Below are 18,571 nucleotides of genomic sequence, written 5' to 3'. Positions count from 1 at the left end.
GGAATAAATGTGTTGTGAGGAAATTCCAAGCTTTATTAAATGCACTTTTGGTAAAAGAAGCCCTACAGAGAATTTCTTAATAAATTTCAGAGAGGGGAGGTGTCGCTGGAGTAGCCTACATAAGCAATTGTGGTATTTCTGGAATGTCAAAACGGCAGATTGCTGGAGGTGATCACTCAGCCTGTATCACAACTGTTTCTTAGGATAGGCTGAGGTCGAAGACAGTGGTTTCAGGTTGGCTGAGACTCCTGTTCTTGTATTAAAGGATTCTGAGGGACATGGACTCCTCAGTTTGGAAAGAGCTTGAGAGTGTAGCCATTCCTACATGGAGCTGATCTTCCCACGTGTAAAAATCTGTGGCCGGAAGAGACAGTGTCCTGATATTAAACACCTTGGTAACTCGTTCCCAAGTCCAACAACACCCACAGCCAGGAAATACTTCTTGATGTTTAGCCTAAGTCCTTCATGCTTCAGTGTAAGCTCATTTCCTCTCACTCTGTCCAAAACAGAAATAGGGAACAGCTGCTCTCCATCCATTGGTTCATGCTCCTGAGGACCTTTACTTCATCCATTCCCTAAGTCTTCTCTTCTCCAGAATAAATAGTCGAACTCCCAGAAACATTCTCTGAGACTGACCCAAACCACAGTGTCCAATTACTTTCTGAGTGCTTCCTTTAATTCCAACACTGATCCAAAGTACTGTCTCGGCCTTTATTCAAACTTGAATAGTGCCCATTAGCTGGGTGATGCAGAGACTGGAAAGTAAACCAAAGCTCCTTCCAGTACTAGAAGAAGACTCGCCATGACTTCCAGTTGCCCCAACCCCATGAGCCATGAAATCTAATCCTCAACAAACTTATTACCATAATGGCTGTACTTTTATTCCAGCTTTGTGCCAGATGTTGCCTTATACATTTCATATAGATCAGTTGGGCTTCCCTGGTGGCTCAGATGGTAAAGAATCTGCTTGCAATGCAGGAGACCTGGGTTTGATCCCTGGATCAGGAAGATCCCCTGGAGAAGGGCATGGCAACCCACTCCAGTATTCCTGCCTGGAGAATCCCATGGACAAAGGAGCCTAGCAGGCTACAGTCCCTGGGGTCACAAAGAGTTGGACATGATTCTCATGCAACAATTCTGTTGGATATTTTTATCTTTATTTCCCAGATGAAGAAATAACTTCTAAAGATCTCACTACCAATAAGTGGCTGGGATTTGAACATGAGAGTGTAAGACTCAGACCCTGGACTCTTGCCACAGTGCCAGGCTAAGATCTGTTTTCTGCTCCAAAGAGTCTCATCAAGACTGGGGTGACTGAAATGGCCAGAAAGGAGGACCATAAGAATATCTTCTCTACTGCCCTATTCCTGGAGCTGAGTCCCCTTTCTCACTCATGCTGATCTTCTCCTAGCCCTGGAGAATTTCATTCTTCAGACATCTCATTTAAAACAATGAACTGTTATTGCACTTGCTACATTTAATTATAAAGATCTGTATAGTCAAAGCCACAGTTTTTCCAGTAGTCATATACATATGGGAGGCTTGGACTTTGGCTGAGCGCTGAAGAATTGATGCTTTTGAATTGTGGTGCTGGAGAAGACTCTTGAGAGTCCCTTGAACAGCAAGGAAATCCAACTGATTGATCCTAAATGAAATTAACCCTGAATATTCATTGGAAGGACTGATGCTGAAGCTCCAATACTTTGGCCACCTGATGCTGAGTCAATTCTTTGGAAAAGACCCTAATGCTGGGAAAGATTGAGGGCAGGAGGAAACGGGGCAACAAAGGGTGAGATGGTTGGATGGCATCACCAACTCAATAGACATGAGTTTGGACAAACTCTGAGAGATGGTGAAGGACAGGGAAGCCTGGCGTGCTGCAATCCATGGGGCTGCAAAGAGTCGGACACGACTTAGTGACTAAACAACAACAGAAGGTGGAGACTTCAGCTTTGTTTTTATCTTTTCAGTATCTAGCATGGTGCCATTTATTGAGAAGACACTAAAAATGTGTTAAATGTGTTCAGAATCTGCCTGAATGGATGGATGGGTGGATATAACACACACAAATCCATACTTACTAATCACCCCAATTCTCAAAAGTACTTATATGATACATATAAGTCTAGAAACACATGGGCCCCTTTGTATAAATGCCTCTCTTCTATTTCTACGTCCACCTCCAACCTCTCCACAAAGCTGATTTGGGAGCATCGAACAGTTGAGAGATAAAGAACTGAATCTCATTTTCCCCTGTAACTCAATGTGTGACCTTGGACAAGTCACTTGTTTTCTCATCTGAATTATGAGGGGAATGGCCTGGATGGTATTTGAGCCCCTTTTCTGTCCTAAATTCCCATAATTCTATGGCTATCTACCTACCTTAATCAGACTTATCTAAATAATCACAAAAAACACCACTTCATGCTGGAGAAGCACAGTCATAATAGACTAAGCAAAACCAAATGCCCTTCAATATCCTGTTGTGAACTATAAAATGTCCCCTAAAATCACATTTTCCCCTTGAAACAGGATGTAAGAAAAATATTTTCCTATTAAATCCTTTTAAAGTGCAAGGGAAAGCATTTACTCTGTGATTTGCTGTCCAACTCAATAAAAAGGGGAGGATTCAGCCATGTTAATTACAGAAGATACTGTCAGAAAAGCAAAGGCAGTGGAAATTCAGGTTGGAAACCAAGATGCCACGCCAACAACACGATGCGCGAGTTTTCTGGAAGGAGCTTCCAAGTGTGTATTGAGCAGTTTATTTCTGCCATTACGTGGGGAAAACCAGTAAATGAGTTTTTATGAAGTGATTTATGAAACTCCTGGGGTGGAGGGAGGGAGAACTGGGAGGAAGTGGCACCACCATACAACCCTGTGGGGGAGAGGGGAGAGAGAGGGCTTGAACTTTGTAGCTGTTCATTACATTGCTGCAAGCTGCATCCTCTGAAATGGGTTAAGCAAAGTAGGACACTCCTTAAAAGAGGTAAAAGAGGCTAGAAGATTTCAGAGGAAATCTTGGTACTTGAGATACCTGAAAGCCTCCTGTTAGATTAGAGCTTTTAAGGGTAGAGATTCTGTTTTCCTTATTTCTGTAGTCCCTTGGAGTGTTAGGAGCAGGGCTAGAAACATTGCTCCAGAAATGGAAAAAGAAGAGGTGGATCTCTGTGTGCATCCAGGAAGACAGAAAGAGGTGTCTACTCAGCTCATAATCAGCTCTCTTTTCTGTTGGAATGAACCCCCTGCTCTGTGCTGTGCTTAGTCACTCAGTCGTGTCCGACTCTTTGTGACCCCATGGACTGTAGCCCGTGAGGCTCCCCTGTTCATGGGATTTCCCATGGCAAGAATACTGAAGTGGGCTGCCATTTCCTTCTCCAGGGGATCTTTCCTACCCAGGGATTGAAGCCAGGTCTCTTGCATTGCAGGCAGATTCTTTACCAACTGAGCTACCAGGAAGCCCCGTGGTAGGCAGAATTATAGCCCACCAAGGATATCCAAGTCTCGATCCCTGGAATGTGAGAGTACTTGGCAAGGGGGAACCGAGATTGCAGATGGAATTGAGGTTGTTAATCACCTGACCTCCAGATACAGAGATTATCTCCGACTACCAGGTGAGCCCAATATAATCACACGTGTTCTTAAACATAGAAGAGAGAGGAGCAGAGCTGGTGTCACAGGATAGCTTGTAAGAAAAGTGATGCAGTTGTCAGAAACCTATTTATCTTGTGTAACTAAAATTTTATACCTGTTAATTAGCAAACCCCCTCCCCCAGCTCCTAGCAACCACTATTCTTTTCTTCCTTCTATGGGTTTGACCATGTTGTTGTTATTCTTGCTTAGTCACTAAGTCATGTCCCACTCTTTGTGACCCCATTGACTGCAAGCACACCAGGCCCCTCTGTCCATGGGATTTTCCAGGCAAGAATAGTGGAGTGGGTAGCCATTTCATCTTCCAGGGGATCCTTTCGACCAGGAGATTGAGCCTACATCCCCTGAATTGGCAGGCAGATTCTTTACCATCTGAGCCACCAGGGAAGCCCATGATTATTTTAGATACTTCATATAAGTGCAATCATGAAGTATTTATTCTTCTGTGAATGGCCTCTTTCACCTCGCATAATGTCTTCAAGTTTAATCTGTGTTGTTGTATATTGCAGGATTTCCTTCTTTTTTAAGACCAAATAATATTCCACTGTATGTATATATCATGCTCCTTTTTTGAACACACTCATCTATTAATGGATATTTAGATTGCTTCCATGTCTGAGTGCTTGCAAATAGTGCTATGAACATGGAAGTATAACTATCTCTTTGATATCCCAATTTCAATTCTTTTAGCTAAATATCCAAAATTAGAATTGTTGGATTATATGGTAGTTCTGTTTCTAATGTTGTGAGGAAACTCCATATTGTTTTCCATAGTGACTACACCATTCTGCACACCAATCAACAGTGTACAAGGGCTTCAATTTCTCCATCATCCTGACTTCTTTAGCTAGCTTCCTTCTTAGGAACAAAAGTTTATTCTTTGAGTTTCCCACACCTAGAGTCATGGTCCTTTTTAGAGCCCCTGAGAAAAAATATTTTTTTATGAATTTCTTTAGGTCCACATCCTAAAGTGAAAACACACACTCTCCAAGTTCTCTCCTCTTGGCATTGTGAGTTCCACCATGGCATGGCCAGCCTCCCAGGGTCTGTCACTCTCATCCTCCTAATCAGGTCTTACTATTGGTTCAGTTCAGTGCTCAGTCGTGTCCGACTCTTTGCAACCCCGTGGACTACAGCATGCCAGGCTTCCCTGTCCATCGCCAACTCCTGGAGCCTACTCAAACTCATGTCCTGTTGGTTAGATCTAGGTATAACCTAACAGGTCCTTCCTCTCTGTCCTTTACCTACTGAAAGATAACACTGTAATGATGGTAAATGACGAATGCACCCTATAGACTATTTTACAAGATATCTTGATATAGGCTGTATCAGTTAGGATAAGATAATTATGCTACAGTAACAAACAACCACACATCTCCGTGGACAACAAGAGCAAAGGTTTACTTCTCACTGCCAGCACGTCCTTGGTTGGCTGTGCTCTGCGTCCTCTATACTCATGGACCCAGGCTCATGACCCAGCGGTAAGTCACAGATTGCCATGGCAGAGGGAGAAGAGAGAACAGTGTATCACACATTAACTCTTAAATTTGCTGCCCAGAACCAACACACGTCACTTTTCAAAGCTAAAAGGAATTACCTGATCATGTTAGTCATCAATAGGCCAAGGAGCTTTAATCCTCCCCTCGGAGGGACCAAGAATATGACTGAACAATAAAATAGACGGTTTCCAGTTACTGTTTATATATTAATAGCAACTGTGGCAAGTCTATGATTTCATATACACATAAAACTGGTCTCTCTGTACTGTCTTGTAGGGATTTATACTTCCAGGCATTGAGCACCCTCCATACAGCAGTAATGCCTGCTTACTAGGGTGGTAGGGCAATAAAACCAACATCTCTATAAAGGATGCAACAATCACAAAGCCTCAGTGACTGACAGCAAGTCTATTTCTCACTCACAGCACAGTTCTGTCATGACTTGGGTATGTGGATGGGCCAGATTACCCTCCTTTTGGCAGAGGCTGCATTTGATGCCTTTTATGAGAGTCCCCAAAAGATTCTAAGCTGCCTTCATCTATCCTAATTGTATGGAGGGTGCTGTTACAGGGAACTATTGATTATATTCAAGAATTTCAATATGCCTCACTGTTTTTCAAGAGAAGAGAGCCTAGTCTAATGAATGAAGCATTGTTACAAATGAAACATAATTTAGGTACCATTTCACACTCAGCAGTTTGTAATACACTTCCTCTATGCTTCTGTTCTCCCTTTTTATTCCCATCTCTCGGCTTTACGAGGTTTCAAATAATAAGTCCGTGGTCAACTGAAGTGACCTTGCTCTTTGAGGTTAGAGAAGTAAAATAAGATAATAAAAATGCAGCATCTTTCATCTTATGGTCTGTGGGATACAAAAGATCTTTGTAACTTTTCTAGGAATTTGATGTGCTTGTGGTCACTTGTGGCTTTAGAGCCTGATGTCTTGAGTTCATTTGGGTCTCATCTCCATAATCCCCTTTGCTCTTTGCAAATGCAGACAAAAAAACTTAGACTTTTCTCCAGAACTTTTAACCAAAAAACCCAACCCCAACACACTACTCACTGAAGGTTTGCTGTAGTTTGGTCCCTCCCAGTCGAAAACCCTACACAATGGGCTACTCTCTCCTCTCCTGGACCCTTCCCTGGGTTCTGGTTCCTCCCTCCTACTCTTAATTCAATCCCGTTCATTTTATTACGAAGGGTGCTTTAACTCTTCTTTCCTTCTACTCTGCCCCAGGCTTACCTTCACAGAAGCCAGAGACTCAACGTCTCAATAAAACAAGGGGCTATTTCTGTGAGACAGAATCATTGGTAGAGATTTTGTAATTTCTTTCTCAATTTCTCTCCCTTACTCTGTTGGTAGAATAAAGCCATATGAAAATTTATTTTCGTCATACAGGAGGGCTGAAGTGGCTACAGTTTGGGTTTCAAATACTATTTTCCCTCTTCCTTTCAGGTACTTATGTACTTTCTAGACATCTATTTGCGATAAACTTATTTAACACAGAGGGCCTTAAATTTTTGGTCTCAGCAATGCTTCACACTCTTAAAAAATTACTAAGGGCTCTAAAACTATTTGTGTTGATGTGGGTTTTAGCTATAGGTACCTACTGTATTAGAAATGAAAACAAAACTTTCAAATATTCATTCAGTTAAAAACAAAGAATGCATACATCTTAATACAAGTGGCATTTGTGATTTTTTTTGGTGAAACAAATATATTACCAAAACAACTTAGTGAGAATTGTTTTATATTTTTGCAAATCTCTTTTAAAGTTTGGCTTAATAGAAGACAGCTGTTTTGCACAGTGTTTTGCACCATCACAAGCCACCCAGCCTCCAGGAAACCCAATTGTGCACAGTTCATGCAAGACAAAGAACTAAAAGACAAATGTATGGATGTGAGAGTTGGACTGTGAAGAAAGCTGAGCACTGAAGAATTGATGCTTTTGAACTGTGTGTTGGAGAAGACTCTTGAGAGTCCCTTGGACTGCAAGGAGATCCAACCAGTCCATTCTAAAGGAGATCAGTTCTGGGTGTTCTTTGGAAGGACTGATGCTAAAACTGAAACTCCAATACTTTGGCCACCTCATGCAAAGAGTTGACTCATTGGAAAAGACTCTAATGCTGGGAGGGATTGGGGGCAGGAGGAGAAGGGGACGACAGAGGATGAGATGGCTGGATGGCATCACCGACTCGATGGACATCAGTTTGAGTGAACTCCGGGAGTTGGTGATGGACAGGGAGGCCTGGCGTGCTGCAATTCATGGGGTCGAGAAGAGTCGGACACGACTGAGCGACTGAACTGAACTGATGAAAATTTTTATTTTGCCTACCACTATGGCAACCACATTTTAATACATATTCTAGCTGCGCATCCTCTCAAAAAGAAAACAAACGATGAAAACAAAGAGACCTTGAATTAAATCTGAACCTTGAACCAAACTGTAGAAAGAACTCATTGGCTAAAGTGCAGTGAACTTAAATAACTAAGACTTAAGATGGTATATTTAAAAAGCATACGTGAGGATGAACAGAAACCAGCCAAACTCTTCCATCTTTGTCTCCAACTCATAAATTCCTACTCATTCTTCAAATCTGCTTTCTCTATAGAGTGATGCCTTCTCTATAGAGTGATGACTTCTCTATAGAGCTTTCCCCACTGTAATTAATAACAAGAATGATAGAAATAATGTTATTATTAATAAAGGTAACTAACTGTCATTGGTCTTGAGGAGTCAGTTCAGTTCAGTTCAGTCGCTCAGTCATGTCTGACTCTTTGCGACCCCATGGACTGCAGTACGCCAGGCCTCCCTGTCTATCACCAACTCCCGGAGTTTACTCAAACTCATGTCCATTGAGTTGGTGATGCCATCCAACCGTCTCATCCTCTGTCCTCCCCTTCTCCTCTCGCCTTCAATCCTTCCAAGCATCAGGGTCTTTTCAAATGAGCCAACTCTTCGCATCAGGTGGCCAAAGTATTGGAGTTTCAGCTTCAGCATTGGTCCTTCCAATGAACATTCAGGACCCATTTCCTTTAGGATGGACTGGTTGGATCTCTTTGCTGTGCAAGGGACTCTCAAGAATCTTCTCCAACACCACAGTTCAAAAGCATCAATTCATCAACGCTCAGCTTTCTTTATTGTCCAGCTCTCACAGCCATACATGACTACTGGAAAAACCATAGCCTTGACTAGACAGACATTTGTTGGCAAAGTAATGTCTCTGCTTTTTAATATGCTGTCTAGGTTGATCATAACTTTTCTTCCAAGGAGTAAGCGCCTTTTTATTTCAAGCAATAACAAAACAGTGCACGTGTTATCTCGCTTAACTTTCACATTAACACTGAGGAAGGTGCTGGCTTCTCTTTACAGATCAGGTGGGTAAAGACTGGAAAAGAAAGGCCTCTAGCTCTGTGCCCTGCACACCTGATCTGCCCTACCACTTACTGCACCCAGGTGGTCACCATCCATGTGCTTCGGTCCCGCACAAGGTGGGTCGATGAGGTCTGGGTCAGGCTGGGCCGCCTCCTACCCCGGCAACCCGCGCGGCCGGGCTCAGGCAATGCCCGGAGCCACGAGAAGGGATCCAGCTTCTCTATCCCCTAGCTCCTGAGGCCTGAACGCTGCAAGCGGCCTCGGGGAGCTCGGGACTCCGGGACCTTTCCTCGCGCAGCCAAGCCCGCCGAGGTTTGCCGGGAGGGGAAACTGGAGCTGGTGTGAGCGTCGGCGAGGGAACCGGCTCACGCCCGCGGCCGAAGGCCGGAACCTTTCTCCTCTCTCCGCAGCAGCCCCGCTCTGCTCGGAACTGTTTTTCTCGCGTCGCTGTTGTCGGGCGGAAGGGTGCGGACACCGGAACGGTCCTCCAGCCGCCGGGTCGTCGCGCCGCGGTCGCCGGCTGCTGACGTGGGCCGGCTTGGTGGGGCAACGGTGGGCGCGGGTCGCCATGGCGGTGGACATCACACTGCTGTTCAGGGCCAGCGTCAAGACCGTGAAGACGCGCAACAAAGCACTGGGAGTGGCAGTGGGCGGCGGGGTGGAGGGCAGCCGCGACGAGCTGTTTCGCCGGAGCCCCAGGCCCAAAGACGACTTCTCCAGCCGAGCGCGCGAAGTGGTGAGCTGGTTGCTATGGAAACGGCGGGCTGGAGAGCTGAGGGCGCGGACCCCAAACCCGACTGTCTGTGTCTGGTAGAGCAGTGTGTCAAAGAAGAGCCTGGGGAAGGTGGTATGAAGAGGAGGGCGGGAGAGTTGGTTCCGGAGAGCTGACGGTTGTCGGGAAACGAACAGTCTTGGGTCTTCCCTGGTGCTCAGACGGTAAAGCGTCTGCCCTCAATGCGGGAGGACACAGGTTCGATCCCAGGGTCGGGAAGATCCCCTGGAGAAAGGAAAATGAAAACCCACTCCAGTACTGTTGCCTGGAAAATTCCATGGACGGAGGAGCGAGCCTTGTAGGCTACAGTCCATGGGCTCGCAGAGTGAACTTCACTTCATTTTGGGTCGAAGAATGGGGACGCATGTTGGGAACTCGGAATTCTGTCAAGTTCATGGCTGCTTCGTGAGGTAGTGATTTAGCTGTCATTCTGCAGACCTGAACGCCGGCGAGGCTTCCCCCATAGTCTTCTGCTTTCCTGTCGCAGCACTGACCGCCGTGTATTACTTCTTTGGTTTACTCGTCTCATCGCCTTCCCCTTCCCTGCCCCGCCTTGAGATCGCAGGTGGCTTTCAACTGATCTCTCACTTCCCCTTGCTTCTCGCAATAATAGATCAGGACTCAGGCTAGGAACCGGCTAGTTTAGGGTGATCTTTCACAAGCATGCTCTATTCCAGTCATCTAAACTCCTTTCTGTTTCCTGAACACAGCCGACTTACGTTCAGGAGAGCCGTGACCTACTCCTTAAGGGCAGGAACAGTGTTGACTTCACCGCAGAATCCCCAAAGCCTGACTCGTAACATTGCTTAGTAAGTGTTTGTTGAAGGAATGAATGAACAAATGGTTGTCTGTCTTCCCCGCTACACTGGAAACTCTGTAAGGGGAGAAAGAAAGTTTTCCAGGTTCACTTTTGTATCCTTGCCACCAAGGATGGATCTCGTTTTTGTGGAGCTTGAAGCTTATACAGTTCTGTCTGTCCTCTTTAAGAAATAGAAATCCAAAATTACAATAAAAGATTCAGAGCTTTGGGAGGTGCAAGGGAGGGGCCCTGAGGCTTAAACTTCTTGGTAAATCCACTTCTGTTTGATACACAGTGCATGCAGTGTCTGGTACTTTGTAGACACAGTTTTCAATGAATATATGTATGCATGAATTAGGGAGTGGCAGTTGGCAAAGGATATTCAAGCCTTGGAAGGAAAGTTGTTCCAGATGTATATATTCAGTCCATCAGAAAGCATCTATTAAGTGCCTACTTTCTGACCATCATTGTGTTAGAATAATGTGATTTAAAAGGAATGGTGGGCAGACATATTATCAAAAGAAATGTCGCAAGGCCTTGTAGATGTCATGTGGGACACAAAGGAGAGTGTGTTCAGTTAAACCTCAGGGCCAAGAAGCTTTGCAGAGGAGATGATGCCTGAAAAAAATCTTGTAGGACGAGTAGTTGGTTCCAGTGCAGACAGGGTGGAGAAGGGCCTCTGAGGCTAAGAGAAGCGTGTGCACAAAGGTGTGAAGCTAGATAATGTTATGCTCAACTTATTTATACTCAATGTGTGTCTACTGGTTGAATTACAGATTAGTAATGGCATTTCAGATTCTCGGAGGAGGAATTTTTCATAGCTGAACAACTCCAAACAGTGATAATTATGGCTCTTGGCAACGGGAGCTTGACTCATTTGGACTGTGGGATTAATGGGGATATTGGGAGTAGAAACTGGGTCTTGCATTTAGAAGAACTGGATTCCAGTCTGCTACTTAGAAGTGGGTGACCAGGGCAAGTCCTGTTATCTGTGTCTCACATCCCCTTTCTATAAAGTGGGCATGATAATACCCTACTTAACTGGTAAGCTAATTGTTAGGATCTTATGAGACCTTGTACATATCGTAAAGAGCTATAATGATTATTATTGTTCCTCTTCACCCCCTACCCTGATGCCAGGTAGGCCATTTAGACATATTTTCATCAGTGTCTTGAAACTTTATTCCTTACACCACTTACCTGTCTTGTACTTTCATTCTTTCTTGCAAAGGAAAACCAAGTCAGTTCATAAAGGAGTCTGAAAATCCTGTGCAGGTGCTGATACCATCACTAGAGGAGACAGCAGCTTTCCTGTCGAGGTGAAACTCGCCACAATAGCAAATGGGTGGCAAGCGGACAGCTCTTCCTCTCTCTCTCCCCATCCCTGGGACCGTGGAAGCTGGTGTTAATTTCCCAGCAGATCCCTTTTGCTCAGAATCCCATGCAACACTGCCCCAGGCAGCTATTACCAGTTGTTGGATCTGACATTCAAGTTGAAATTTACTGACATCCTATCTAATATATATTAATAGTAAAAATGGAATCTGTATGCCTAAAGCAGAACCATGGGCTTTTTTTCTCTTTAGTACTTAAAAGGACCTGAAGTTTGTGTTGTTCAGGCTTCTCATTTTGTAGATGGGCAAACTAATACTCAGGTAAGTAAAATGCCTTGCCCAGAGTAATAATTAATGAGGTCAAAGGGCAGAGCCAGAGGAAGAAGCCAGGTCCTTTGACCCCAGTTGAATGTTGTTTATTTCCCATCCCATACATGCATTTCCACTCTAATTTTAAACCAAAAATTCCTTAGCTGAGTTTCTTCTTCCTGAATTAATACTGAATTCATAACTGGATACTGAATAAGATTTGGAGCAGAAAGTCCTGAATTTGAATGCCTCCTATTTACTGCAAGACCTTGGGAAAGTTATTTGACCTCAATTTCCTCACTTCTAAAATAGAGCAAGTCATAGCAACTTGATAAGGTGGTTATGCAGATGAAATGAGAAAAGGTGTGCAAGTGCTTGCATGAGTGTGACTTGTTCTGGTTGCACGTAAGGGTGACCTCGTGTAAACTACCTGGAGGAGGAAATGGTAACCCACTCCAGCATTCTTGCCTGGAAAATCCCAGGGACAGAGGAGCCTGGTGGGCTACAGTCCATGGGGTTGCACTAAGAGTCAGACATGACTGAGCAACTGAGCACCCAGCACTGTGTAAACCAACCCGAGCAAAATAGGAATGTTTTGGCTTATACACCTGGGAAACATAGGAAGGAGCTTCTTTCTTTAGGTCTTATCCATAAAACTCCAGAAAAGGGCTCTAGTTGGTTCTGCTTGAGTCCTGAGCCCTCGTTAGAAAGTCATTCAGTTGTGTCTGACTCTTTGTGACCCCCATGGACTGTAGGCCACCAGGCTCCTCTGTTCATGGGATTCTTCAAGGAAGAATACTGGAGTGGGTTGCCATTCCCTTCTCCAGGGGATCTTGCCAACCCAGGGAATGAACCCAGGTCTCCTGCATCGCAGGCAGATTCTTTAGCATCCGAGCCATCAGGGAAGCCCTCCTTATGGCTTGGCCAATAGATGGGTTGAATGCTGTGATGGATGCCCCACCAGAACCTTAGAAAAGGGAATACTGTGTCTAAAAATCAGGGAATAAGGGATACTGGGCAGGCAAAACCAATGCAGATGTTCTTTCTAGTCTCTAGCACAGTGCCTGACCTGCTTTCACGTTACGTGTCTGGTCTTCAGCTCCGTGGGGAAGAAAAAAACTAGAATTGTGGGAGTTTGTAATGACAGGCTTCATGCGGAAATGTGTCCTGAGGTGCCTCCTACGGGGCAGCTCTTTAATTCTCTTATTAATTTATAAAAATTACAGAGGCCAGGAGAGGCAACATGCAGTAAAACAAGACACCTCCAAAACTTGAGTGTGCATGAACAGCGGGAGCCAGCCTACAGGACGTCAGGAGACCTGTGTCCTGGCCCACGTTCAGCCACGAGGGACAGACAGCCTGGTCTTTCTGCGCCTCAGTGTCCACCTTGGTAAAACTGACAGCTTAGGCCATGACTGTAGTGATTTCTTATAAAGCAGAGATAACCTAAGATAAACATCGGCTCTGAGTATTTGTTGGGAATTCTGTTTTCAGATTAAGCATGCCCGTGAGTTTTTCTTTGTTCATTATACATTGCTTTTGTGAAAGCCAAGTGTCACTTTTTTTATTTTTGTAGGAGTGCATTATCTTGAGTTCCTGACTTCAAATCAGACTTCTTACAGTAGCCCAAAGGCAAATGGTCTGCTCCCTGCTACCGTCCCGAGCGCCTCTCCTCTTACCCTGCTCCAGCTGCCCTGATTTCCTCGCTGTCCTCACACCCTCCAGGCACATCCCCACCTCAGGCCCTTTGTGCGTGCCCTCAACCTGGAGCGCTTCTCTCCCAGATGCCACGTGATTGGTCGTTAGGCCTCTGCTCATGTGTTGCCTCAGTGATCCCTCCCTCCACTGCCCTGTGTGAAATAGTATCCTTTTTCTCTCCTTTACTCTGCTTTATTCCTATTATTTAACATACTGTGTATCCATTGACCTGTTTATCCACTGGAACATATACTTTATGAAAACAAAGACTCCTTCGGTTTTAGAGCAGTGCAGGATAGGTTCTCAGTAAATGTTTCTTGAATTAATGAATGAATGTTATTTACTGTGTCACTTTGCTTTGAATTTTGGAGCTGGTTGATCTCTGTCTGAGGCCCCTTCCAGTTCCAGAAAATGTGTGAGCCTAACATGATTCCTTCATATTATATAGCATGTGTGTGCACACTTAGGGGCCTCCCTGGTGGCTCAGATGGTGAAGAATCCACCTGCGACGCAGGAGACTCCGGTTCCCTCTCTGGGTTGGGAAGATCCCCTGAAGGAGGAAACGGCAACCCACTTCAGTATTCTTACCTGGGAAATGGTGTGGACAGAGAAGCCTGGTGGGCCACAGTCCATGGGGTTTCAAAGAGTCAGATATTACTGAATGACTGACATGCACACACATACACTTAATCCCGTGTCTGGAGTAAACATTGAATAAATAGTAGCTTTTATTATTAAGATTTAGTTCCTACCTCAGGGAGTTTATAGTCAAATGGAGAAGCGGACACATAAAGACCACAACAACTCAAGTGGAAGTGAAAACTGTAACACCAAACATTGGTACCCCAGGGCCTTCTCAGTTTTCTTCTGAGATGTAGTGTTGACCTTGAATGCCAGTCTTTGGAGCCATAAGTGAATCTGGGAATAGGATTATTATCCAGAGTAGTAGTAGTATTATCCAGAGTAGCTGGAAATAGACTTTATTCAAGGACTGAATATAGTTCTACTTAAATAGAGTGTCAGTTGAGGAGAGCATGGTTCAAAGAAGCAGTATCAGGCAACAGGTGCTACAGTCAGTGAGAAGCTTCAGATAGGGCCTCACAGGACAGGAATAGACCAGGAGACAGTGTAGATTTAGGAGGCAGGCTCCAAACACAATGTAGTCTGTTAAATCATATAGACTTTTTAAAAATTAATGCAGAATTCCTTTTGCAACTGATATAAAGAACTGTTTTGTCTAAGGCTGGGATGAGAGGGCTGGGAAAAGAGAAGTTAATTAGTCAGCTGCCTCTCCACCGTCCCCCCCTTCTCCTTGAGGATCCTCTTTGGAACCACTTGTAGGGCTCAGAGAGACACAGTCTCACTGTGTTAATGTTCTTTAGGGCCTCTTTTAACTTCATGATGCTGTGTTTTTATGGATCTTAATAACCAAGTGTAAACTGTAAGCGGGACTCAGTGCCAGAGACTTTTTATGATATAAATAGTGAATCCTTTGTGGGGACTGCACTTACGAATTTTTCCAGCGCTTATGAAGACTGTAGCTTTTGAAATTACATTATTCAATACTAATTGGTTTATTCCATCTCCTGTAATCATTGGACTCCTGATAGGTGTCAGTCATTGTGAGGACATTAAAAAGTTATGACATCTATGTCCTGGCTTTTAGGAAATACAGATGCTGCTGCTGCTGCTAAGTCACTTCAGTCGTGTCCGACTCTGTGCGACTCCATAGACGGCAGCCCACCAGGCTCCCCTGTCCCTGGGATTCTCCAGGCAAGAACACTGGAGTGGGTTGCCATTTCCTTCTCCAATGCATGAAAGTGAAAAGGGAAAGTGAAGTCGCTCAGTCGTGTCCTACTTTTAGTGACCTCATGGACTGCAGCCTACCAGGCTCCTCCGTCCATGGGATTTTCCAGGCAAGAGTACTGGAGTGGGGTGCCATTGCCTTCTCTGAGGAAATACAGATGAAGGGTAACTAAAGCTCCTTGAGGGAGAATCAGTGGAAAAACAAACCAGACTTTGAAGGACAAGAACCATTCTACCAGACAAAAGAAGGGGATTAAACCACCTTCCTGGCAGAGGAGGGGCTGTGAGCGAGGGCGCTGGTGTTGAAGAGCAGGGTGACGAGGGGGGGCAAGGGCAATGCTGGTGCGGCTGGAGCCCGTCCCTGGGGGGCTGGGAGAGGGGCGGGGAGGCAGGGGAAGAGGCTGTGCTGGATGAGGTTAGAGCGGAGGTCGACCAGCTTTGGGCCACAGGCCACATCCAGCCACAGCCAGTTTTTATAAATGAGGTTTCAGTGGAATGCAATCATATTCATTTTAGGCTATGGATGCTTTTGTGCTATACTGACAGAACGTTGGCTAGACCTTGGGCAACAGCATCGTCAGCAATGCTGAGGAATTTGGACTTTATGCTCTAAGCGGTGTGAGCAGAGGCAGGAGAGTTCATATTTGTATTTTAAGATGATCAGCAATATTGCAGATGGGTTTGGAGTGTTAACATGACTGACGTAGAAAAGCTCATTAGGAGGCTGTTGCCGTGATCCAGGTGAGAGCTGATGAGCTAGTGCATGGAGTAATGACTTGATGAAGGAGATATCTAGAAAGTGGCTCTTTTAAAAATGTAGCAGTTGGTGGGGTTAGAAAGAAGAGGTAGAACAATTCCCAGCTTTCTAGTTGGAAAGTTTCATGGTGATAGATACCACAACGTTTTCTTCAAGGTTAGAGTCAGATGCCAGTTACTCATGGCTTTGCTTTCTCAGTTCTAAACAGTGGAGAATAGATCCACGGAGCCCAGAGGATGGAAGTTTTATTGAGACAACAGTGAAAGCATTAGTCAGTCACTCATGTCCAACTCTTTGTGACCCCATAGACTGTAGCCCGCCAGGCTTCTCTGTCCATGGAATTCTCTAGGCAAGAATACTGGAGTGGGCTGCTGTTCCCTTTTCCAGGGGATCTTCCTGACCTAGGGACCCAGGTCCCCCGCATTACAGGTAGATTCTTTACCGCTGAGCCACCGGGGAAGCCCATTGAGACAACAGGTGGTGGGTGACTCCGCAGTGGCATTGCTTCTTGGAAAAGCTGGATTGGAGGGCATAGCTGGAACCAAGTGGGGTCCTCTAGCTTTGTCATACTTAGAATGTGGAGATGGTTGAATCTTTAAAATAGACACCTAGTACATGTGCCCAGCCATTACCTCACAAATCCAGCAAACACTGGGCTGTGCCTCATTATGGCGGCAGACACAAGGCAAGTCCACGGCACCAGACTGCAGATGGGGCTATTCAGCAGGGCCCATTAGGGGCTTCCCTTGTGGCTCAGCTGGTAAAGAATCCGCCTGCAATGTGGGAGACCTGGGTTCCATCCCTGGGTTGGGAAGATCCCCTGGAGAAGGGAAAGGCTACCCACTCCAGTATTCGGGCCTGGAGAATTCCATGAACTGTATAGTCCATGGGGTCGCAAAGAGTTGGACACGACTGAGCGACTTTCACATTTAGACTCCAGGATCTTATACAGACTTGTTTTCAATTGTGCTTTCTTTCTTCTTGAAAGAAATTCATCTTTGTGGTAATGATTGTATCACTTATGTATTCTACATACAGATTGTAGAAGTTTGATTCTCAGGGATAGTCATCAGTTAACTTTCTTCTTTATTCCAAGAAAAATCTGGAAAGGGTCAAAGAGTTCCCTCTCTTCTCAGTTTGTCGTTGGCAGGTAAACAGTTCAGTGTATGACCTGCTAGGATAGGGCTGCCCAAACAGGTCCTCTCAGGGTGACCTTTGGAATGAGTTCTTCTGTCCAGGGTCTGATTCTGTCTTGCAGACCCGAGAACCAGATTTGTCCACATACCAAGGAAAGAACCATTTTCAGGGCAGGTATCAACGGAGCTCACACCAGCTTGTGTACAAGACAGAATACTAGATTGTTCATTTACTTTGAGTGCTATAACTAATACTCAGAAGGATCCAAATTTTGGAAAGTCAATTATTTTTGAACTTCTATAGGTCTGGAACTCTGTTGAGGGCTTTACATACCTGATCTCAATTAATTTTTCTCTGTTTAGAGGGATAGAAGTATAATATTATTAAGTGATTTTACAATGTTGATTGTATCATGAATAATATAATTCTAGAATTCATACGAACTTGATGTTTGAGGTTTCTTGTTACATGGAAATCTTTATGGGCTCCCTCTGGTGGCAAAGTATCAGTGACGTTTACAATGGTTAATTATGGCTTGTGTTATGAAAAACTTACTGTGTTTTAAACATATTAACTTTAAAATTGATGTAAGAAGAGGCCCCATCTGAACCCTCTAAAAGAAAGTGAATAAACCAGAGAAGTGAAAGTATAATGTGTTGAATGAACTCATATAACTCGGCTATGAAAAGCTTGCCGCACACTTGTAATTTTAAACTCAGCAGTACTTTTTTCTTCCTGACTTTCAGGTTCTCAGAGTCTATAAATACTAGAATCTGTCCTCTACTTGCCACAGTCTAACATACGCCTATTTGTCAGAACTTTCTTACGGAGCTCATAAGCTATATTTAACCAAGAGAAGTGAGTCTTTTCATTTCATAATATTGTACACGTTCCTGTTCACTTTTTTGGACACATGATAAGAAAATCCTGGTTAAAATCAACGTTTGTTTTTTATAGCCTAAGTAGAAATGACAGGTTGCTGCATATCTTGGCTGGGAGAAATTGAGAAAGGAATTAAAAAGCGTAAGTTTTGAGTTATAAATACTTTGGGACTTTGCCAATAATTAATTATCTGATCTTGGAGAACTCACCTAACCTCTATTTCTGGTTTTTTGTTTGCTTCCCCCCCCCCCCCACTTTACTTGTTTATTTAATGAGGAACTTTCACTAGATTATCATTAAGAATCTTTCCATGATCAGTACTCTTCTTTCTGAAAGTCCCAGAATGTATTTTTAAATGCTTTTTATAGCACCTGGTGATATTCCTCCCTGACTTTCTGTGTACTTAGAATTTTTCACCTAGATTAAAAGAAAAAAAATTTGTTTTTCAGAGTTCTCATTTGGTATGTTTCCACAAATGTATTTGATTTAGTAGTGATTATGTACTCTTGTAATGGGTTTTATCAGTGGGGTATGTTTTTCAAGTTGACTG

The 18,571-nt window shown here is 44.3% G+C and overlaps 1 protein-coding gene and 1 long non-coding RNA gene across 2 annotated transcripts in view; both read left to right on the top strand.

Annotated features, from left to right (window-relative positions):
- Nucleotides 1-8,829: 8,829 nt before the first annotated feature.
- Nucleotides 8,830-18,571, top strand: part of STX18 (syntaxin 18) — a 118,264-nt gene continuing 108,522 nt past the window's right edge. The window contains exon 1 of the mRNA XM_006043827.3: nucleotides 8,830-9,263. Within this exon, the coding sequence (XP_006043889.2) occupies nucleotides 9,096-9,263 (168 nt within the window). The 5' untranslated portion in view covers nucleotides 8,830-9,095. The remainder of the gene's footprint in view (nucleotides 9,264-18,571) is intronic.
- LOC112586146 lies at nucleotides 10,117-13,187 on the top strand. The gene is made up of 2 exons (XR_003110523.2): nucleotides 10,117-11,417; nucleotides 12,968-13,187. It is a non-coding gene; the product is annotated as an uncharacterized LOC112586146 (long non-coding RNA).

Source organism: Bubalus bubalis, chromosome 7 (genome assembly GCF_019923935.1).
Source record: "Bubalus bubalis isolate 160015118507 breed Murrah chromosome 7, NDDB_SH_1, whole genome shotgun sequence".
In the NCBI taxonomy this organism is placed as follows: Eukaryota; Metazoa; Chordata; class Mammalia; order Artiodactyla; family Bovidae; genus Bubalus; species Bubalus bubalis.
This window is presented reverse-complemented; position numbering and strand designations above follow the sequence as displayed.